Genomic DNA, 23,743 nt, shown 5'->3' with positions numbered 1-23,743 from the left:
GTTTCTTTGATGACTATCATCTCTGAAGTAGATTGTTGTATCCAGGAGCAACTTAAAAAAAAAGGGGGGGGGGCTGGAGAGATGGCTCAGCGGTTAAGAATATTGCCTGCTCTTCCAAAGGTCCTGAGTTCAATTCCCAGTAACCACATGGTGGCCCACAACCATCTGCAATGAGGTCTGGTGCCCTCTTCTGGCCTGCAGACATACATGCAGACAGAATATTGTACACATAATAAATAAATATTTAAAAAAATAAAAAATAGAATCTTATGTTATTAAAACATCTTTTTTTTTTTTTTTTTTTTTTTTGGTTTTTCGAGACAGGGTTTCTCTGTGGCTTTGGAGCCTGTCCTGGAACTAGCTCTTGTAAACCAGGCTGGTCTCGAACTCACAGAGATCCGCCTGCCTCTGCCTCCCGAGTGCTGGGATTAAAGGCGTGCGCCACCACCGCCCGGCCTTTAAAACATCTTAAATGCCATATTCTGTAGGTCTTTGAAGTGTTTGAAGACTACCTGTCTATCTAAAATATGTTTGACCTTGAAAACATACCTAACGACTACAAGTTTGATTGTAATAAGTGACTAACTACTAACCCTCATTCCTTATTATTCAAGGCAGTCTATAATAATAACTCTCAATGACTAGAAATTTACATTATATTGTTAAACAAGCTGTACAGGTACAATACCTTGAGCAAGAGTCGAAATGTGGTAGGTGGTGGTAGCTTATGCTTTTAATCCCAGCACTCAAGAGGCAGAGACAAGAGAATTTCTGTGAGTTTGAGGCCAGCCTGGGCTACTGAATGAGTGCCGAGACAGGCTCGAATGCTACAGAGAAACCCTGTCTTGGAAAAACTAAACCAAAACCATACAAAAAAAGGAAATAGAAGTGTAAGTACACTAGGTTCTAACAAAAATCGCCTCAAATTTGTATCAATATACAAAAATCCATACCAATGTAAAATATTTAAGACTAGTAGTAGTTTTCTTAAAAATTCTTTCTACATGCCCTCCGCCCTTTTTTTTTTTTTTGAACAACAAGATCCCTGAATCTAAACCGGGTGGTTGTGGTGCACGCCTTTAATCCCAGCACTTGGGAGGCAGAGGCAGGCGGATCTCTGTGAGTTTGAGACCAGCCTGGTCTACAAGAGCTACTTCCAGGACAGGCTCCAAAACCACAGAGAAACCCTGTCTTGAAAAACAAAACAAAAACAACAACAAAAAAATCCCTGAATCTAATCTCCCTTGTACAGCCTTTTTCCTGACCATTACCAATGACAATTTGAAATCAACCCCCCTAAATGATGATAAATATTCATAACCCACTGAATGACTAAAAACCTAAAAACTGCCCACCCCACCACTTGGGGATGTGGGCATTGTGGGGTTTTTTGTTGTTGTTGTTTGTTTGCTTCTTTCTTTCTTTCTTTCTTTTTTTTTTTTTTGAGACAGGGTTTCTCTGTGAAACAGTCCTGGCTATCCTGGATACTCACTCTGTAGATGAGGTTGGTTTTGATCCACCTGCCTCTGCTTCCCGAGTGCTGGAATTAAAGGCCTGCACTACCACTGCCTGGCTTTTTTTTTTTTAATTTATTTTTATTATGTATACAGTGTTCTGTCTGCATGCATGCCTGCAGGTCAGAAGAGGGCACCAGAACTTACTACAGATGGCTGTGAGCCACCATGTGGTTGCTGGGAATTTAACTCAGGACCTCTGGAAGAGCAAGCATGCTCTTAAGTACTGAGCCATCCCCCTAGCCCCTAAGAATATTTTTTTTTTGTTTTTTTCTTTTTTTTCGAGGCAGGGTTTCTATGTGGTTTTGGAGCCTGTCCTGGAACTAGCTCTTGTAGACCAGGCTGGCCTCGAACTCACAGAGATCTGCCTGCCTCTGCCTCCCAAGTGCTGGGATTAAAGGCATGGGCCACCAACGCCCGGCTTTTTTTTGGATTTTTCAAGACAGGGTTTCTCTGTGGTTTTGGAGCCTGTCCTGGAACTAGCTCTTGTAGACCAGGCTGGTCTCGAACTCACAGAGATCCCCCTGCCTCTGCCTCCCGAGTGCTGGGATTAAAGGCGTGCGCCACCACAGCCCGGCTAGCATTTAGAAAATTTAAAGTAATAATGCATCGTACAATCTATCTCTGAGGGTCTGTTACCCCTTTCTGTTTAATAAGCATATCTTTTAGAGTTCAATTAGATCATTCTCTCTCTCTCTCTTTTTTTTTTTTTTCAGTTTGTTTTTGTTTTTCAAGACAGGGTTTCTCTGTAGCTTTGGAGCCTGCCTGCCTCTGCCTCAGAGTGCTGGGATTAAAGGTGTGCTCCATCACCGCCCGGCAAAATCTTTCCTGTCTTGAGGGATAATTCTATTCTGAGTTGCCCATGAGTGTAATATCTGCTTCACATAGGGTGGATGCATACCATATGAAACATCTTCCTTAAATCTCCTTAAATCTAATATTTCAAAAGATTACATTACGTTTCTTCATAAAATAAGGTTGGTTTTCTAATAACTTTGGGTCACCCCTCTCTAATTTTATAATGTAATGGTGTGGTTGGTTCTCCTTTAAATTCCTCTGTCTTTATCTGATTATCTCTATTATCTGTCTTAATAAGCTTTTCTAAGGCTTGCATTTTTTTTTTTAGTAATCTTCCTAAGACCTGTATCTTGTCACTCATATCAACCAACTTTTCTAGGGATAAAACAAGAATCACCAAATTAATAATATTTATAATTGACATTATGTAAATCTCAGGTAAGATAATTATCCACTCATTTGATTGTTCCACTTTCAAGCCCTCATACAGATGGACCTAACTCCATCCACTGTAATACTGTTTCCAATTTTAAACATGGGGAGGGGAACTCTTTCCTCTTTTATTTTTTCTTTTGGTTTTTTTTTTTTTTTGAGACAGGGTTTCTCCGTAGCTTTGGAGCCTGTCCTGGAACTAGCTCTTGTAGACCAGGCTGGCCTCAAACTCACAGGGGTCTACCTGTCTCTGCTCCCAAATGCTGGATTAAAGGTGTGAGCCACTACCACCCAGCTTCTCTCTCTCTTTTTTAATCTATTCCCTCTTTTAAGAATTCAAAGTAGTCTCACCAAATCTACCGACAACAGTGGAGTGGAAGGCTGCCTGTCACCGCGTAGCATGTCCCTGCAGAGAAATCAGGCCAACAGGCCTTGCACAGCTTGGCTGAGGGCAGCTGTCACTAATGGCGCATCAATAGCCTAAGGAGGGGGATCCAGGGAAAGCCCACAGCCTGTGGGGAAAAGTGGCCAGTGAACCAGCCTGTCTCAAAGGCAGACACAGGGGGATGTGTGAGAGCAGCCTGTGTGACAGGAAGTGAGAGCACAGAGCTGCCTGAAGGCAGAGCTGGCCGGTGCTGAGGGGCCAACTCTGAAGGTTCAGCCCAGCTGCCTATGGAGTTTGGGGCTGTAGAGAGGCTGCCACAGGAAAATCCCAGAGTTGCTCAGAGGGTTTGAGGAAAGGAAGGAAAAGCCAGCCAGCCAGCAGGCACAGTTCCTGTGTTCAGCTCCAACGGGTTCCAGTGGTTGCAAAGCCACGGGCAAGCAGCTATTTTGTGAATTCATGTCCCCAAAGTTGAGTGCCAGATGAAGCATTAATCTAGTTAATCTTTATCAATAAAAAATTGGTAGTTAAATATTGGGGATATTGACATCAGAAAGATCAGAGAACCGACAGGAGCAACCGCCAGTTGCTTCCTACCTCTTCCATTCCTCCTTCCAAAAGGGCCAGATCCCCTCTCAGTCCTGCTTTACTACTTCCTGTCTCCTCTCTGTCTACAGTCCTCCAAACTCTATGGTTAATTTTGGTCAGCTAGTGAATGGCTCTGCCCTCTCACTCTGAGCAAGCTTTGTCAGAACACAACCAAAATATCACACCACACAAAATAATATCAAATTTTTATTATTTTATTTATATTTAATAATATTTTTTTCATTTTATTTATCTATTAGGTTTTATTGAGACAGTTTATCTGCATAATCCTGACTGTCCTGGAATAGACTAGGATGGCCTTGAACTCACCTGCTTCTCATTCCCCAATGCTGGAACTAAAGGCACACACCACCGCCGTCCAACTTAAAATATAATTAGAAACAAACAAAAAAATCAAACAAACAAAACACAGGGATGAAAAGAGGAAAATAAAGCAAAATAGAAAAACCCATAAGCAAACAGTGGAGCAAGGTTCAGATCCTGTGTCCCAGGGCCCCTGTCCCCTAGTTCAGAGCAATAGACCAAGTCCATCTCCTGAAATCCAGGGGCCCCTCCCTGGAATGCCATTTGCTATTTGGGGACTGACTCAACAACCCCTGGTGTGATAAGGGGTCGATAGGATCTTGCAAAGGGCTGAAGGGCCCTCAGGATGCTGCTGTGACCTGGCAAGGTGACAAACGAGTCCCAAAGGATCCCTTAGTCAAGGTAGCTTGGCAGCAGAGGACAGCCAGAGGGAGCAGGTGCCCCTGGGAAGCTGTCCCCACAGCCATGCATGCTGTAGCTCTTCTGCGGCAGTCCCTGGGGAGGGCGGCCAGCGGGGAGCGGACAGGACTCCTGACTTTCCCTTTATATGGACACTCGGTAACCAAGCACTTACAATGGGCTGTCAAGCTGTGCAGCAGATGGAAGAAAAGCCCGGGAGCTTTTCTCCTGGCAGGGCACCTTCTCAGGATGAAATTGGAAGCGTGAGGGAAGAGCTCAGTTAATCAGGGTTCTGCAAGAACTGGGGTTTGAGCCCCAGGAGGTCAGCAAGTGGTCCAGGCTGGTGATGAATGAGGCCAGAGCCTGCCAGGGAGCCTGTCTGGCCAAGTAGCACCACGGGGTAGTAGAGGGTTGGAAGCAGGCATCTTGCAGGCTTGTGATGCAAGACCAGGAAACAAAGGGATTGGGACATCAGGGGCCTCCTGCGCTCACTAGCGCGGCTTAGTAAGAGCTAATAGCAGAAGGCAGGGGGCAGAGTGCCCGCCTGAGGGTGCAAACTAAAGCAAACACCAGGTGTTCGTGTTGTGTGTGTGATGCTTGAGACTGGGTGGCATGTTAGCTGTATGTGTTGTGTGGTTAGTGTCTGTGTGTATTGTGTCGTGTAGCCGCGTGGAGGCCGCGCAGACGCTGCGTGTTTGCTGTGAGGCCCCCTGCATGTTCACAGTGAGACAGTGGAAGCTGAGGGACAAGCCGTGGGATCCTCAACGCTCCCCGGAGTAAATTCGGTGGTACAAAGCCAGACCTGCCTGTTCTGCGCAGTACCGGACCCAGCAACTCCGCTCGAGTGCAGACAAAGACGCTTGCGCCTGCGCTGTGCCCTGCCGGTTCCGCCCCAAGCCTTGAGCCCCTCCCTCTCCTTTTTTTTGCTCTTGTGTCTACCATCAGGAATTCTGCCTTGTCTCCATAGCGTGTTTTAGTGGGAGCTTGAAATACTTGAACTTACTCAGGTTCACGTTACTTAGTCCAATGTTGTAACAATTGGTGAAATCATTCCTTAAAAAAGAAAAAAGCGACACACAGACAGAATATTGTATACATAATAAATAAATATTTAAAAAAAAAAGAAAAGAAAAAAGCGTATACATACATACTATGGCAGACCTGTTGTGGACACAGGCCTGGAATCCCAGCATTTGGGAGGTGGAGGCAGGCAGATCTGGAATGAGACCGTCTCAAAGGGCAAAGGGCAAACAAAAAAAGGAAAAAGAAGGCTGACTGATAAGAGCAGAGGACGCTAGGTTTAAGTCTCTTCCCTAGGGCCCGCAAGGTGCTCAGTGAGTTCTTTTCAGAGCTCTTGTCCTGGAATTCACACATTGGAGACAAGGCTGGCCTCGAACTCAGGTATTCTTGCCTCTGCCTCCCAAGTGCTGGGATTACCGCCTAGCTGAGACTCTTTTTTTGGATTTTTGAGACAGGGTTTCTCCATAGCTTTTGGTTCCTGTCCTGGAACTAGCTATTGTAGATCCGCCTGTCTCTGCCTCCCGAGTGCTGGGATTTAAGGCGTGCGCCACCACCACCCGGCCTGAGACTCTTTCTTTAAAAAAAAAGAAAGAAAAGAAAAGAAAATCTGGGCATGTCTAACACCTTTAATCCCAGCACCAGGGAGGCAGAGGCAGGAAGATCTTTGTGAGTTCCAGGCCAGCCTGTTCTATGTAGTGAGTTCTAGGACAGCTAGAGCTACATAATAAACAAATAACAAAACCAATAACAACAAAAATCCTTGCTGGGCACATGCTTTTAACAACAGCACTCAGGAGGTAGGGAGATTTCTGTGTGTTTGAGGCCAGCCTGGTCTACATGGTAAGTTCCACGCCAGCCAGGACTTATGTGAGGTATTGATTCAAAACAAACAACAAAAAACACTAACAAAAAAAACCTCTCATAGTTATTTTTGAGACAGTACATTTGTTATCTGTAATCACATCTTTTGCCACTGCACACAGAACTTCTTTGTACAACTACTCCTAAATGAAAGCCTGGAAAAGGGGAGATATATACTAATTTGTCTGTTGTTTCTAAGTTTTGAGTCATGTAAGCAAATTACCTACTTAAGGAAGGAAATACAAACATCTGAAAGCAGAATTAGAGCAATGTTTTGCTTTGTTTAGACACACATCTTTGAGGGTGCTCCACGTTCCTTTTTATGCAGCCATCAGTGGCTTCTGAGATCCTGCTGCTCTTCGCATGGCCGGTCCTGGATAGCCAGCACTTGACAGGCCACGAGCAGCCTCTCCTCTTCCCTGACTTGGGAAACCTCAGTGGTAGTTGGGCAGCATTTCTGAAGTAGACAGTCAACCAGTTCTCTGCTCGCCCTTTCCTCTCCTTCTCATCCCTTGTCCAGAGAAGCCTGGAAAGTGCTGGCTATGTTTTCCTCTCTCTCTGCAGGTGTTATCCTCCTGCCAGGCAGCATCCACCCTTTCTACCAGCTCCACTGCTGGTCATCCGTCCCCAGAGAGAACAAATGACACAAAAGCCTCCGGTATTTTCACAGACTCTACAAACCTCAGATCTGCCCAACTCCTAGCCTAGAATAGAGTGTCCCCTGTGCACGATTAAGCAGGCTAAGTCAGTTTTAAGACACAGTTCTTTGGTTTCGTTTTGTAGACTCAATCAACTGAGAATGCCGGTCCTCATGAAATATCTGGCACTGTCAAGAGTCCCATGGGGCAAGCCAGTTTGTGAGAGTCTGGCCTCCAAGAAAGCTCCAGTAAATTTCCATCCAGTATATCACAGACTGGATCTACAAGGAATATGCATTTACAGCTGTCTGAGGTTAAAGGTTGAGGACAGAAACCTGAGACTCAATCCTGCTCTGAGATCTATCTCTGTGAAGATTGTTAGGGTGCCTTCAGCTGGCTACCATTGTCTGGAGTACTTTGCTTTAAAAAAAAAAATCCATTTTCAATATACCATCAAGCTGCAGACATTTTCATAGTTAGCCACTTTGTGGTTACCACACAGTATGCGACAATATCATTTATGCTCATGGCTTTCTCCCCTCCCACCATTTCTTTCTAAGGCAGGGTGTCACTATTTAGTCCCAGTTGGCCTGGAACTCACTATGTAGGAAGGGCTGGCCTAGAACTCACAGAAATCTGCCTGCTTCTGTTTCTCTGAACTTCCCCTTAGTGCTTTTGGGGAAACAGCTTTTATCCTGCAAAGATCACAGATAGTTGAAGGATAAACCCTTAAGTCATGCAACCCTTGGTAACTCATTAAACCTCTCTGGTGTTAATTTTGCCCTGACAGCCACAGCTTGCAGCTTCTGACTTTGCTTAGCTACAGTTGTTCAGCTGGAGCTGTGGTCTGAGACCTCTGCCAAGTGCGCTCCAGGTGGTCTGATAGCAAGTTGCTTTCACAGATGCCAAGTGCAGCCAGACCTCAGACACTAGAACAGTCCGTGCCCCCTGGAGAGGACGTGCCCAGTGCTTCCTGCCCTCAGTGCTGTTAGAATACCGCGGACAAAGAGCAGAGGACCCTGGAGGCCATCCACTCCCCTGCACACATGCAAAGCAGGGCAGGAGCAGCAAGAAGCTTCCAAGGAAGTGACTTGTGCTCACCCACACAAAACCCAGGAACAGAAAGAAAGAACCTGGTGTTGCTCGGGTTTCCTGACAGGACATCCTGGCTTGAGGCCCTGAAAAAGTTAACTGAAAGGCGGGAAGATGCCAGAAGGTGGGCCTTGAGACACATTGGTTTGTCAAGTTAACAAAATACAGCTCAACAGCAGGTATCAACCCTCGGTCCCACCCCAGTCCCTACTATTGGCATGGTGCCCAATGCCAGTAACTCCAGCACTGGGGAGGATGAGGCAGCAGGACTGTGAGTTCTGGGCCAGCCTGGGCTATACAATGAGACCCTATCTACAAACCAATCAACAACCCAAAATCAAATAAAAACTAAACAAACAACAATGAAACAAACAAAAAAATCCACAAGGAAATTTTTTCTTTCATGAGGGCATAATCTAAACCCGGAAGCCTGGTCGAAGCATCTGTATGTGATTAGGAGGAGATCTGATTCCTAATGTGTCAGAGTCCTGAACCACATTTGTCCTGAGGATGTGGGAAGCCTGGGTCCAAGTGTCCCACCTGGCAGAGAGCAGGGCTGGGTTGTTCACTATGCAGAGGTGAGCCTAGGGGTGCTGGGACCAAGGGTGAGCCTCTTTGGGCTTGTCAGTCAAGTGCAGGAAGGGACAGGGCTCACCTACTCACTTACCCATTCACAAATCAGACCTTCGGCAGACCTCAGAAACACACCTAGGCATAGAGCACTGAGGGAAACGTAGGGCTGCATGCATGCTGGGAGAGTACTTACACAGCCCTGGCCCCTCCGAAGGGGTTTAAGCAAGGGAACAGCACGAACCTGAAACATGCATCTCATTAGTAAAATGTATGTCTTAAAGATTAAAGACCACGGGTTCAAATCATCCCCAAATTTACAGCATAAAGTTATGGTAAGGAAATGTGCATACAGGAAGACCAGCTGAGCAAGGATGCAGCAACTGACTTAAGGCAGGGCTAGTGGGAAGAAGTGGACCATGGTGGGCATCAGGTCAGTAGTGTGTTACCAAGACAGCTGCCGGTCTAGGTAAGTACGGTCGCTTTGGTGGTCTCTCATGAGTGTTGCCCAGCCATGTATTTAAAGCACTGGCCTCCCTGAAGATGTGCCCTGGTTCTCAGACTACATGTTACTGTGGTTGGGGACAGGCACCACACTTCCCAGTTCCCTACACTTCTTCTTGTGGGATTCCCAGGGAGCTCTCTGTGCAGCGGAAGCAAGCAGGGAGAATCCTGTTTACATAGGTTGTGGTGGTGGTGGTGGTGGCACACGCCTTTAATCCCAGCACTCGGGAGGCAGAGGCAGGCGGATCCCTATGAGTTCGAGGCCAGCCTGGTCTACAAGAGCTAGTGCCAGGACAGGCTCCAAAGCTACAGAGAAACCTGTCTCGAAAAACTAAAAAAAAAAAAAAAAAAAAAAAAAAAAAAAAAAATCATCAACTAACTTACGGTAAGGGAAGGACCCGGCAGCCTCTCTTTACCCATGTCTGAGCCTGAAGGATGAAGAGAGATGAGTTCAAGTCTTGTGCACAAGAGGAAGCCAGAACTTCACAGCAGAAGAGCTAGAAAAATGCAGAAGAATATACCCCCAGTGGAGCCCCGCCGTCCAGCTCCCCTCTGACAGGCCAGTGTGTTGCTCATTCTTCAGGTGGGTGGGCGACACCAAGAACATAAGTTACCAGGTAGGGGGCGCAGCAGACAGCCCTCCACATGTTGTCCATGTTCATTCCCGACTCCCTCAGCTTCAGAGAGCATCTGGGACCACGGTTCAGACGTCTTACAGCTTAGTGTAGACACCAGATGCTGGGTAGGGCACTCAGCTTAGTCACAGGATCTGTTGACGGGAAGATTTACATTAGCCCATATTTGGTCTTTCCTGCTTTGTCCACAAACCTTTCCTACAGACGAGGTAGGTGAGGTAAAACAGCTTCCAGGCATGGGGCCCAGAGCCTGTCAAGGAAGCACTGGTTCCCTGGGCCCCATGGCCACCGTCTCAGTGGTGGCCTCCTTCCTCCATGTTCCCAGCCCCACACCCTGGGCAGAAACAGTAGCTGAGGACATACTTCTCTTTGCCACAGCCCACAAGGTAACACTCATTCTAGCGGAAGTCGTGTTTACACACAGCGGGAAATTCTCTTTTCCAGTCACCACACCTAGCTTTCAGGGAATGCACTCCAGTTGGAGATCCTGGCTTATTTTTTCCTCAGTGAGTCATCCTTATAAATTTATCTCCAGAGACAATACGGTCAGCTCCCCACCTCACAAAGGCCATGAAGCTTCTTTGCTTCCATATTTACTCACACAAAATTCACCTAAAAGTTGAAATAAAAATCATAGGAGCCAAGTGTGCGCCAGTACCCTTCTGTCCTGCTCATGGCCTGCGGCTCGTGGGGCTGCTCTATGGTATATGGGAGCTGTCCCTTCTCAGCATCCGTTCATACCCGACTTCCTGAACCTTTGAAAACTGGAAGATAGTATGACCGGATCATCATGCCCACCCATATTGAGTTGCAGAACAAGCTGGGGGCTGTGGTTGTATGTGTAGCGTGTGTGCAAGCTTCCTATGCTGGGCTGGGGCGGTAGCTGAGCGGTGGAGCATGTACATGCACGAGGCCCTGGGCTCCATCTCTAGCACTGCAGAGAAAGACAGAGGTTCCCTGCTGGCTAGACGATCCATATTTCAAAGGAACAGGGTTCTAAATGTTGATGAATTTTCTTTAAGCTAGCCTTGAGATAATTACGAAGATGTCCTTGAACTTCGATCCTTCTGCTTCTAACTTCTCCCTCCGCTGGTCTAACGCAGGGTTTTGGGCATGCTAAGCATGCACTCTTACCAACTGAGCTATACCGCCTTTGTCCACTACTGTTGCCAATGCTGATCTCAAACTCAGGGTTCCTCCTGGCCAGCCTCCAGAGCAGAGATTACTCACGAGCTGTCATGGCCAGCTTATTCGGAATACATGGTGGCTGGAAAAGGGGTAGACTCAAACGTACCTCCAATCAGAGACTGAGGGCTTCCCTGGTGTTGCCTTTTGGTGCAGTCCTACCGACCACTAAGGCCCACATCCTGCTCTAAAAACAACGGAGAAGGAACAGGCTCCACACTTCCTCCTGCTCCACATTGTCTGACTTTCTCAATAGCACTGTCACCTCTGACACACTGCATCTTATTCTCACTCTTCTGGCTCTCTCCTCACAAGGACGGAAACATTTCGGGAACAGGGCTTCCTAGCCAAAGCCTAGCCCAGGGCCTGAGTTAATAAAGGTTGCACAAACGGCTGAGTGAGGACGCCGGGTCCTCTCGCTGGGGACTGCCACTTCCCTCTCCCGCTACAGCCCTGTCTTTCCATGCACTTAGCAGCGGAGAGCTCAGATGACCACAGGTCTGTATCAGTTCCAGTGGCAGCTTTCCCAGTGTGGTGGCAACAGTTCCTTTCACCTCCGGATACTGTGTCCATCTGCAGTCAGCCCCCTGACTCCCCCCTCCAGCTCCCCTCCCTGACCCAGGAGCCAGCCTGTGCCTTCATCTAGAGTTTCCTACTCTCTGCCTTGTACTGATATCACTTTCCTTGACGTGTCTGCCAGAGGCTGACAGTAGACACTGGTTAGCTTGCTGTGGGAGGCCTCTTTCTTCTCCTCTCTGCCCTTCCCCTCAGCTCCCCGGCCTGTGCTGATTTGAAGGGCCCAGATGTGGCCATAATAGTTCATGCTGGTCCAAGGTGAGAAACTTAGCAAGTTCACAGAGTTGAGGGTGTGCAAACTGAACACTGCAGGCCGCTGACACACAGCACAGTGGACTGGAGCTCCTCTTTCTTGCCGCAGGAGCCACCAGGCCAAGGAAATGATCTCATTCAGGTCCCTGTGGTAGAGCCCTGGTTGGTCCCGTGAGCACGAGCCCTGGTAGCACTTCCTTCTGTCCTTCTCAGGAAAACCCCCTTTGGTTTTTTATGGTTCCTTCTTATTTTAATATCTGAAAAAAAAAACTCATGTGGACGAGTGCTTTGCTTGCATTTATGTCTGTGCACATGTGTGCCTAGGGCCATGAAGGTCAGCGGAGTCAGACTCCTGGAATTAAAGATGCAGATGGTTCTGAGTCATCATATGGATTCTGGGAACCGAATTCAGGTCTTCTGCAAGAGCAGCCAGTGTTCTAACCTGCTGAGTCATCTTTCCAGCCCTTTTCCTCATTTTTTTTTTTAAAGTAGGATTACCGATAGCCCAGGTTGGCCCTGAAATGCCTAAAAAGCTGGGGACAGATTTGATCCTCCTGCCTCTACTTCCTGAATGTTCGGATTACAGGTATGAGGCACCATGCGCAGTTTATGTGGGGCTGGGGACTGACCCAAGGGTCTGCACATGCTGGGCAAGCGGTCCATTGACTGAGCTCCCCTAGCTCCCAAGGCAGCTCGGACACAAATGAACAGACTCAGGTATGTGCGGCTGTTCAGACCCTCTGGTCTGTGGCCAAGGGCCTGTGCCTGCAGGTCTCATGACAGCCAAGTCAGGAAACAACTGCTTCTCCAGCAAAGGCAGAGGGAAGGGCCTCTTTCCATCGCCACAGGTTCCATCGCCCAGGCTCAGAGAACCTCTGGCCATCTCAAGAGGCCTCTGCTTGTAAGCTCGGGCTCCACAGAAACACCACCTCTACACACATACAGCTGTTCGCCTCATCCTGGTCTATTCTCTGCTCCACACTTCTACCAAGTTCTCCACGAGGGGGAAGTCAGGCCTGCACACCTGTAATCCCAGCACCAGGAAGGGTCAGGCAGGGTCCTGAGTTTGAGGCTAGCTTGGGCTATATAGTGAGACCCTGTCCCCCAAACCAGACAATTGGGGGAAAACTGTGTGCCAATCCAACCTTCTGCCTGAAGTTTTCTCTTATCTCCAGCAAGGCCTATGCATAGCTGCTGTTCTCAGAGCATGGAGCAAGTCCCTCACAGGCACTGTGGGTTTGCAGGAGCAGAAAGGGGGACCCTTGCTAGACCCGGAGGAATAAGGGACTCTGACACAGGAGCCCTTCCATTAGCCACCCCTGCTGAAGGCCACAAGCAGGGAGGGCTGCCTTACCTCTGTTTTCTTTTCTTTTAAACCTCAAATGCTGGCTTTCACCTGAAACCCGAAGTGGTCTTGTACTAATCAACAGGAGTGGCCCAGAGAAAAGGAGTGAAGGTCACAGCTACCTCACACCCCCAGGAGGTCCTGTGCACTCACTCAGAAAAGACCCGTCAACAAGGCTGGAGAAGTCTCCATTACCACAGCTCAACTATGCTCCTGCTGAGAGGAGAGGGAATCCCCTTTTTCCAACAAAGAGGATGGTTCTCATATCTCAGCTTCTCACCTTCTGACTTTCTGAAAGCCAGGGATTGTGGGGGAAAGTTGCCTCACAACATCTTCCAGGAGGCAGTCCTATGTGACCCTGCCTGCCTGCCCTTGCTCAAGCTACCCAGGCTTGGCTTGCCCCTAGGGGACAGGCCATCCTCTCACCAATGCCTTCGCACTGTCAAAGAAGGTGGGCACTCTGCAAGGGCAGGAAGGGTGTCTCACAGCACTTGGGTGTGCTATGCCCCTAAGGACAAGGGATTAGGCTGGTGGTAGGATAAACTCTGGTACACACTTTGAGTTCTGAGCAGGTTCAACGTTCTAACCTTTTCATTACTGGGAGGCCTTGGGGAGCACAGGAATGGGAGAAGCTTCTGCTAACAACCGGGACAGGGGAACACAAAGCCTTCCTTAGTATGGTTAAGATTGAGGAATGACTGCCCTTAGAGACGGAAGAAAGAACAATGAACTTCATAGTCTGTGAGGTACCGATCCGGGTGCCCAGCGCCCTGCTCAAGGCCACTAGTACCTGGTGGCCAGAACCTTAAACCACGTCCTGAGGAGGTCCTCCGGTTAAAGGAGGCCGGAAGTGGCTGGCTGCACTGTCCAAAAGTCCACTGCAGGAAGGAGCACAGACACACCTTGGAGGCCTCAGGACTGAGTCTGTGGAGTAAGGGGGGGGGGAGGTGGGAGGGGGAGCAGGACTTCTAAGAACCCGCCCACTCTCAATCTCAGATCCTCCTCTTCCCTATCGCCTTACCCTCTCCCCTTCAATACTCTCCTTTCAACCTTTTATCCCCTTTCCTCAACTCTCCGTCCTCCCCCTCGCCTCCACGCTTCCTTCCCCCACTCTCCCCTATCCCCACTTTCGATTCTCACCTCTCCTTTCCCGTTCCGAGCCCTCTCCTACCCCCTCTCCCTCCTGTGACTCCTTCTACAGGCTCCCCCTTCCCCCACAGTCCTTCCACTCCCCCAAGCCCATCTCCCTTACCCATCCCCCGCCCCACGCGTCTCCTCCCCTTCAGCTCCGCCACCGCCACGTCCCCAGCCCCGCCCGCACGAGCTTCGCGGGGAACCCCGGAGACGTCACCACCCGCAGCACCCTCCTTCCCGCGCTCTCCAGAAAGGACGCGAAGGTGGTGACGTGTCCTGAGCGCCAGCGCGCCTGCGCACAAGGAGGTGCGTGCTTAACTTGCGGCGCCGCCTGGCGGAAGGACAGCGGCGGTGAGGCTGGGGGCGACGCGTGTCGGCGGCGCGTGTCGGCGGCGCGGTGGCGTCATCTCGCGGGGCCGCAGGACCGCGTGCTGCGCCGGCCTCCCCTGTGCCAGTGTGGGCGGAAGCGTGGCTTCACGCCCTGATTTACTTGGTCGGCTAAACAGCTTGGCAACGTCGCGCTGCGAGTCATGGAAGTTTGAGGACCAGGACACTTGAAGACAGAAGACTGTATGTCATGGACTGAAGTCGTGTCTCAGGAACATTAAGTACTATCTCTGGCACTATGAGCGCTCCCCCCCCCCCCCCGTCATGCTGTTTCTCTATGCAGACTCAGGAGTTGGAACTCAGCGTTGATTTTTCACGAGCTAGGCCATTTGTAGAGTCGCTCACGGGAGCACAGGCTAGCCCCCCCAACCCCCCCCCCAACCGTTGGAGCCGGGAAAGGCAGGAGGCAGGTCACGTGCCTGGTGAGGATGTCTTTTAAAGTGTAGTTTCCAGCCTAGCACTTCATGCAATGTCTGGGTGCCTCCTAGAAAGGCGGTTCCTGGACCCTTGCTCTGGAGCTTACTCGGATATACTTTGGCTTTCCGAGGCAGGGCCTCACCTCGGCCGGCCTGGTACTTCCTATGTAGACTAGGCTGCCCTCGAAGGTGTGCCCCATCATGACTGGTAAGAATACGCATTCAGCTAAGTTCCCCGAGTGAGCCCTATACACTCAAGTTTGACAGGCTGCAGCGCAGCAAGCCTTACAAGGGAGATTGTAATGCTAGAGCCACAGGCCTGCCCCAAGTTGAGCATGAATGGAGACCGCCTGAAGAACCTGGCTCAGGGCTCCTAAGGCCTGGTCGCACCCCACATCACAAGATGTTTGTCCAGCCTTATCTCCAGAGAAACAGTTCCTTGTATTTTTTTTCCTAAGCAGGCCAGAGCTGGGTTTCTGTCATATCAGGTCTACTTGTGGCTTCCAACTGGTCAAAGACAATGAACTGCAATGCATTTATATCAAGGGGCTGGAGACATGACTGGCTAAGAGCATTGGCTGCTCTTCAGAGCCCCTGGATTCTCAGCACCTACATGATGGCTCACAACCATCCCTAGTTCCAGTTGCAGGTGCTTCAACTTCCTCTGATTACCCCGGGCACGAGGCACCCACGTGGTACTCATACATATATGCAGACAAAACATGAGAAAAAAACCTTCATTTCAAACCAATACAATATTTCAAGTAGAAAGCATACATCGAAGTAAACTAAACAAAATTTTAGTGCTGTGTAGAGCCAGATCTGTAGCTTCCGTGAGGCTCCTGAGCTGTGCAAGGAGTCATGCCTACACTCTAGAGAAAGATGAGACTCAGAATAACGGACGTGTTTTAAGAGTATGCACAAGTCATGGCAAGTGTGTAGGAAATGTTTCCTCCTCTTCTAGAAAGGAAGTCCCCACTGCCTGCACCATCTCCATTCTGTGATGAGTGAACTCAGAACTAGGTTTTGAATTTTATCAGCTGTTCTTTGTTTTTTTGAAACAGGTTCTCACTATGTAGCCCTGGCTGTACTGGGGTTCACTAATATAGACCTCAAAATCACAGAAACTAGGTCTCAAAATCACAGAGACTACCTCTGCCTCCTGAATGCTCAGCTGCTCAAAAATTTAAAGGAAAAAAAAGTGAAGTGTCGTTGATCCCTTGGCCCTAGCCACTTTTCCCCATCTGACTACAAAGTAAATTCACCCAAAGGCTTCTGGCTGTGAAATCACGACAGCAATGGCACCATTTAGAAAAAGTAGTGACACTGTACTTTATTTGCCATCAGGAGAGAGGATCGGCGCGCTCACGCAGATCCTTTGCATTCTCTGCCCAGGGCATCGTGACTTTTCCACACTGTTGGCTGAGGTCCAGTGCCGCTGACTTTTTAGAGAATTACTGAAAAATGAGCTGCAGGGGAATCCATGAGAAGGCCACTGACCCGGACTTCACTGGTCAGAAATGAGTGCTCAGTTTATAACGAAGACTGTGCCCAGCAGTGCCCACCACACAGATGTTCTGAGAACCTGCACCTTAGCTAAGAGCAGTTCATTAGCAAGGACCGTATTAAGTGCTACCAGGATTTACAGTGGTCGGGGATGTGCAAACTCCGCAAAATTAACTCTTGATTTGCCTCAAGGGAAAGTGATAGTGGTCAGAGGGGCCAGCTCCAAAGACTGGTCCAGGGGTGGCCTTGGATCTTGGTAGTCAGCCACATGTCCATTCCGGTGGTGACCATACTCAAACTTGATTCGAAGCTCACCAATCTTGGATTGCGGGAGGATGTCTGGGATCCACTCAATGATAAAGGGTGTTGGCTCCTTTTGATCGGGGGAAGTGTTCCCTACAAAAGGTAGAATGGGAGGTTAATTAGTATGGGTCCACCTGACTTCCATTAAAACTATTCCTATGTTTTTGATTTGTTTTTGTGACGGGGTGTTACTGGAGCCCAGAATGTCCTCATACTCACTGTGGAGTATATAATAACTCTAGATCTGGACTGGTAAGATGGTTAGTGTAAAGACACTTGGGGCATAAGCCTGGCAACTTGAGTCTAATCCCCTGAACCTATATAAAGTTGGATAAGTACCAGCTTCACACCGTTGTCCTCTAAGCTCCATATACAAGCTGTGGCACATGGACGACGACTCCTTCACCTTCATGCATGTACATGCATGCACACACAGAGACATACTATAACAAAATTAAGAATAAAGAGCTGAATGGCCAATAGCGAGGCAGGAGCAAGGTCAGGTGGGGTTAGCAGGCAGAGACTAAATAGAAGGAGAAATCTGCAAGAGAGGTAAAGGAGCAAGAAAAGGAGAGGGGATCCTAGGGGGCAGCCACACACCAGTCACGGATAAGAGTGAAAGTAAGATATACAGAAGTAACAAAAGGAAAAGCCCAGAGGCGAAAGGTAGAGGAGATAACTTAAGAAAGGCTGGCCAGAAACCAGAAGGTAAGGCCAGGCATTTATAAGTAAGAGTAAGCTTCCATGTGAGCGATTTATTTGGGAGCTGGGTGGCAGGTCCCCAAAAAGTACTCTTAAAAGAGTAAAACTTCACACAACACCCCAACTCTTGGGAGATTGAGGCATGCGGATTGCAAGTTCAAGTCCACCCCCTGTAGAAGGCAAACGAAACAGGAAGCCTTTCAGGAGAAAAAGTAAAAAGTTAATAAACAAAAAACCAAACCATGTAAGTAGGGGCTGGAGAGGTGGCTGTGAGCATTTGCTGCGTTTGCATAGGACCTGTTTCCTCACAGCCAGCCACACCGGTCGGCTCTCAAGCACCTTATAAATCCAGCTTCAAGGGAGCTTCTGATGGCACAGAGCACATAAACCTTTAAACATGTAAATGTAAAAGGTGAGAAAAACCAGAGAGCCTAACAGTAATATGGATAGGTATACTTTTTCTCTCAGCATTATGGCTCCATAAGCTAATAACATTTTTTGGACCTCACTCTTCATTTTATTCCAAAACAGACTTTCTGAGCCCCATCCTTCATTGTGCCAGCTGTTTCCTTCTCACAATGGCCAGGAAGGAAGTAGGGACTTCTGCTATGGCTTCACCTAAATGTCATCAGGAGAGCACAAGTTGACGACAGGTGGCACTGAGTGGAGGTGGAGGGCACCCCACTGGGCTCCGCTATCAACACCAGCATTCACAAATAATGCTGCGTGGGGAGACAGGAAGAAACCCTAGCCCTCCCATTTGTGCCCAGGGAACTTGTACAAACCACAGAACAAACAGCCATGTACTGACTGCAAAGCATGGCTAACACTGACAAGCAAATTCAGAGGACGGAGCAGTCTGCACAGGACAGCAATATGGACAGGGTAAAAAGAGGAACGCAGAAACCCACGTGCCATTGGCCGGGTGGTGGTGGTGCACGCCTTTAATCCCAGCACTCGGGAGGCAGAGGCAGGCGGATTTCTGTGAGTTCGAGGCCAGCCTGGTCTACAAGAGCTAGTTCCAGGACAGGAACCAAAAGCTACGGAGAAACCCTGTCTTGAAAATTAAAAAAAAAAAAGAAAGAAAAGAAACCCATGTGCTGAGAGTCTGAGTTTTGAGTTTTGTAACACCTTTTTCTTTTTTTTTTTTCTTCTGTTTTTCGAGACAGAGTTTCTTTGTGTAGCCCTGACTGTCCTGGAACTTGCTCTATTCAACTTTAAGTAAGAAATTAGTGGCCCATGACTTTAATGCCAGCATTCTTTGGAGGTAGAGACAGGTGGATCTTGTTATGCCCAGATCCACTAAGTCCCCCAAAAATCAACAAGGAGATTGAGTCCCGTGTGTAAAAGCAAAGAACCTTTATTCTACACAAGTTTGCAAAACTCGGTCTCTCTGCAATTTCCAACGTATTGGGGTGATCAGAGGGCCCCAAGCTCAGTTAGAGTTGGGTTTTTGTAATAGTAAAGGTGGGGGTGAAGGATTTCTAAGGTTCAGGACCCCTGATTGGCTGACGTTTGTCTATGGGTGTCCTGGTGAATGTGTGCGGGCAGGTGATCCTATCTACAATGGTTGGAATGTTAGGTATTTCCTTTGGATGGTCTGGGCCTGGGTAATCTCAGTTTGTGCGCCTTCTGCAACCCAAGGTATTTCCTCAGGGTAAACTGCTGAGACTCAGGCCTCCATTAAGCTCATCATGGCTGGGTCCTACACTGGCAGGTGATAATGGTTGGAACATTAAGAACTTCCTTTGGATGGTCTGTTCCTATTAAGCTTCTCAAGGCTGGGTCCTAAATAAAGATCTTTGTGAGCTGGGGGCTAGCCTGGCCTACATAAGCAAGTTCCAGGACAGCAAAGGTTACATAATGAAACCAGAACAAACAGACAGAACAGGGCCAACAGGGTGTCTGTGCGGTTAAAGGCACTTTTCAGGGAGCCTGATTCAATCACCTAGGACCCACCTGGTGCAAGCTGTCCTTTGTTCAGTAGCACTCTCTACCCCACCCCTAAACATATTAAATGTAAAGAAAGTAACAAAAACAAAAACAAAACAAACAAAAAATCCTTCATGGGGTTAAAGAAAAAAAAAAGGGAAAGGGAAAAGAACTGGAAGAGAGACCAGTGCTGCTGTAACTACTTAAAAATGTTTTGAGGGGGGGCTGGAGAGATGGCTCAGCGGTTAAGAGCATTGCCTGTTCTTCCAAAGGTCCTGAGTTCAATTCCCAGCAACCACATGGTGGCTCACAACCATCTGTAATGAGGTCTCGTGCCCTCTTCTGGCCTGCAGGTATACACACAGAACATTGTATACATACTAAATAAATAAATACGCCTTTAATCCCATCACTCGGGAGGCAGAGGCAGGCGGATCTCTGGGAGTTCGAGACCAGCCTGGTCTACAAGAGCTAGTTCCAGGACAGGCTCCAAAGCCACAGAGAAACCCTGTCTCGAAAAACCAAAAAAAAAAAAAAAAAAAAAAAGTTTTAAGGACCAGCGAGGCTGCTCAGAGGGTCAAGGAGCTTGCCAATAAGCCTGATACCTGAATTCAAACTGGACCCCTCATGGTAGAAGGAGAGAACCAACTCCCACAGTTTGCCCTCTGACCCCTCTCTACATGCCCGCTGTGACATGCACACTTTTCTTCCTAAATAAGTAAATAAAGATGTAGCACACGGATGGCTCCCACTCCCCCAGGCACACAAAGTAAATTTAAAAGCCCACTGCTGGGTTTATGGTATTAAACAGAATATCCACAGTGACAGCAGAGCCAGACTGAGAAGAGAAACTAGCAAGAGAGGGCCAAGTTCAAAGACAGAATTAAATTTGCATGGTTCTACCATCTGGTCCAAACTCACTATGCCAAAGACTGTGGTATCGCATAAGCGTCACAGACCAATGGCATTTCCCACCAGTAACAAAAACACATGGAAGTATGTTTTATTTTTGAGTCAGGGTCTGTGTAACCTTGGATGGCCTGGAATTCACTGATCTGCCTGGCTCTGCCACCTGAATGCTAGGATTAACAGTGAGCACCATCATAACTGGCCTAGTAAAAGTTTCTTTCTTGCCAGGCGGTAGAGGCATACACCTTTAATCCCAGCACTTGGGAGGCAGAGCCAGGCAGATCCCTGAGTGTGAGGCCAGCCTGGTCTACAAGAACTAGTTTTAGTTCTAGGACAGGCCCCCAAAAGCAAGAGAAACCCTGGCTCAAAAAAAAAAAAAAAAAAAAAAAAGGTTCTTTCTTTTTTGGGGGGCAGGGGGAGAGATTTCAAGACAGGTTTTTCCTCTGTATCTCTGGAGAGACCAGACTGGCCTTGAACTCACAGAGAGACACCTGTCTCTGCCTCCCCAGTGCTGGAATTAAAGGCATGCACCACCAGTGTATGGTGTAAATTTTTTTTTATATTAAATATTAGACATCAACCAATAACCATCTGGAAGAAAATAGAAGATGGTTGGTATATTAATAACATATGCAAGAATAAACTCCAGAGGATCAAACATTTACAAGTGCTAAAACATGTAGGCTAAAGATTGCTTTTGAAAAATTTAGTATTACGGGCAGGAGAGATGGGCTCCATAGTAGAGTCTATTGCTTTTTCAGAGGATCTGAGTTCAGTTCCCAGCACTCACACTGGGTGGATCCCAGCCATCTATAACTCCAGCTCAAAGGGAGTCTCTTCTGGAACCCATGGAAAACACTTTCCACACACGGAAAACACACAAACACAAATATAAATACATACACATAATTTCTTTTTCAGAAGGGCCATAGAGATGACTTGGCAAGTAAAGGTATATTCCACTAAGCCAGATGACTTGAGCTCAAAGCCCAGAACCTACTGGAGACAACCGATTCCTCCTAATCTCCACATACATGCATGTAGCAGATGTATGCACACAAATACAGATACATACATGTAAAGAAAAAAACTGAAAACATTGAGTATAAACATGGAGAGTGGTGTATGATCAGTTCATGTTTTAGAAACTTTTAATGTAAATAGTCTAGCAAGACATGGTATCATGTATCTTTAATCTGAGCACTGGGAGGCAGAGGCAGGCAGGTCTTGAATTCAAAGCCAGCTGGGTCTATGTTAGGTCTCAAACCCAAGGAAAAATGGCTAAGGTGTCTATTTAACATATCAAATCGGACCGGCTGCCAGGTTCTCTCATCTCTCAGTTCCTACCTACTACAGGGCCTATCTGGCATCCCTCCTACCAGTCTCCAATCCAGGGGCTAGGCTGCCCTTCCCTCAGTCTTTCCCTATAGAACCCAGCCATTTTGGTTACCCAGCCCTTTCTTTACCCTTTACTGCCCTGGCTCCCCTGGGTGGCCCAGCTAAAAGTCCTGTTCACTCTGGACTCTCCCCATGCCCTTGCCTCTGGCTATGCTCTCCCTTTTATTTATGACAAACCTTCTCCTGCACCACACCTAGGGGTAATCACATGCTTCCTTTTTTATTACCAGCCCGGGCTACACAGTAAGACTCTGGAGAGGGTTACAGGAAAGTAACTGTGATGCCGCTTTGAGTGGGAGGGCTGCAGGGACTTCACTGCTTCTTTCATTATCTGCCCATGGTTCGCGTATTCCAGCTGCTAGCAGTACAGGAAGCACCAGCTAAGAAGAGACAAGAGCCTTTTTGCAGGCTCTGACGAAGTGAGTGCATGAGCTTTGATTGAGGAGGAGATTCAGAGCCTCTGCAGCACCGAGAAAGGGTGACCCTCAAGGGAGGGATGCTCCTCAAAGTCACTTACCAACTTTGAGGAAGGTTTTCAGCTCCAAAGGTCTCAGCATTGGTTGCTTCTCTATCCGCCCATAGGTTTCCGCGATGCTCTCCACCTCCACTTTGGGGCATTTAAACAGCTCGTAAGTACCATCCCGGTTCTGGATAAAGCTCCGAGTGATTTCCAGGGGCATCTGGACACGGAGACGGGTAAGAAAGGGAGACAGATAACTTGAAATTCAGGCATCTTCGGTGCCAATAAGTCTCTTATGTTTCTTTTTATCTTTTAAAAATATCAATTTTAGTTGGGTGGTGCTGGCGACACACGCCTTTAATCTCAGCACTCTGGAGGCAGAGGCAGGCAGATCTTTGTGAGTTCAAGGGCAGCCTGGTCTACAAAGGGAGTTCCAGGACAGCCAGGACTGTTATACAGAGAAACATTGCTCCCCCCCGCAAAAAAAAACCAACAACAGTAAATAACCCCATGACCCCCCATCACTCTTATTATATATATATGTGTGTGTGAATGAAAATGAGGATATGACTGCTCCTAGGCATGGCTGAGGGGAAGGGTTTAGTGCAGATATGGAAGAGAACAGCCAGAGATAGCTGGAAAGGTCCAGACTGAACCAGGTCATGGAAGGAGGGGGAGGGGAGTGAGAGAAGAAGAAAAAAGAGCAGGTGGGGCAGGGCGCAAGAGTACCAAGAGCACATGGAAACTAAGAGAACCAAATGCAACACCAAGAGAGTGTAGCCAAAATGGCTGAGTTATATAGGAAGGAGAGTCCCTGGGTTGGAGAGTTTGGGATAGAGAGCAGGGTGAGAAGTGCTGGGAGGGGCCAGGGGTCCAGACTGAGACTTGTCACAGGTTTGTCTGGGAGCTGGCAGTGGGTGTGTACGCCTCCCATATACTGGGTACCTGGAGAAGCCAGAAGGAAGAACACTGGATTCCCAGGAGCTGGAGGGACAATTACAATTACATAGTGTTTGTGAGTGGCCATGTGGGTGCTGAGAACTGAACCTGGGTCCCCTAGAAGCACAACTAATACTTTTAACCTCCCAGCCAGCTCCAAGATCCATGATATTCTTTTTATTTTAAATGTAGGCAAATCAATAAACTTTCTTTTGTACATTCTTTTACAAATATTTATTTTGTAATCCATGTATGTGTGTTTTTAAAGATCTATTTATTTATATGTGATGTGCGCTCTATCTGCATATATGCCTGTATGCCAGAAAAGGGATCCCACTACAGGTGGCTGTGAGCCACAGTGTAGGTGTTGGGAAATGAACTTAGGACCTCTGGAAGAGCAAGCAGTGCTGCTTCTTCTTCTTCTTCTTCTTCTTCTTCTTCTTCTTCTTCTTCTCCTCCTCCTCCTCCTCCTCCTCCTCCTCCTCCTCTTCTTCTTCTTCTTCTTCTTCTTTTAAGTTTTTCGAGACAGGGTTTCTCTGCAG

General features: G+C 48.0%; 1 protein-coding gene across 8 annotated transcripts in view; it reads right to left on the bottom strand.

Annotated features, from left to right (window-relative positions):
- Positions 1-16,359: 16,359 nt before the first annotated feature.
- CUNH2orf42 (chromosome unknown C2orf42 homolog) overlaps positions 16,360-23,743 on the bottom strand; it is a 41,572-nt gene continuing 34,188 nt past the window's right edge. For 7 of the 8 annotated variants that reach the window (XM_041645237.1, XM_041645267.1, XM_041645253.1 and 4 more), the window contains 2 exons: positions 22,320-22,482; positions 16,360-16,954 (listed from right to left, as the gene is read on the bottom strand). In XM_041645237.1, coding sequence (XP_041501171.1) covers positions 16,746-16,954; positions 22,320-22,482 — 372 coding nt within the window. In that variant the 3' untranslated portion in view covers positions 16,360-16,745. Of the gene's footprint in view, positions 16,955-22,068; positions 22,183-22,319; positions 22,483-23,743 lie in introns of those variants that run through there. The other variant, XM_041645283.1, reaches the window with a different exon arrangement.

This window comes from Microtus oregoni, unplaced genomic scaffold, assembly GCF_018167655.1.
Source record: "Microtus oregoni isolate MIOR12 unplaced genomic scaffold, Mior012 000002F_ref0000024, whole genome shotgun sequence".
In the NCBI taxonomy this organism is placed as follows: domain Eukaryota; kingdom Metazoa; phylum Chordata; class Mammalia; order Rodentia; family Cricetidae; genus Microtus; species Microtus oregoni.
Note: the sequence above shows the minus strand (reverse complement) of the source record. Positions and strands in the feature narration are given on the sequence as shown.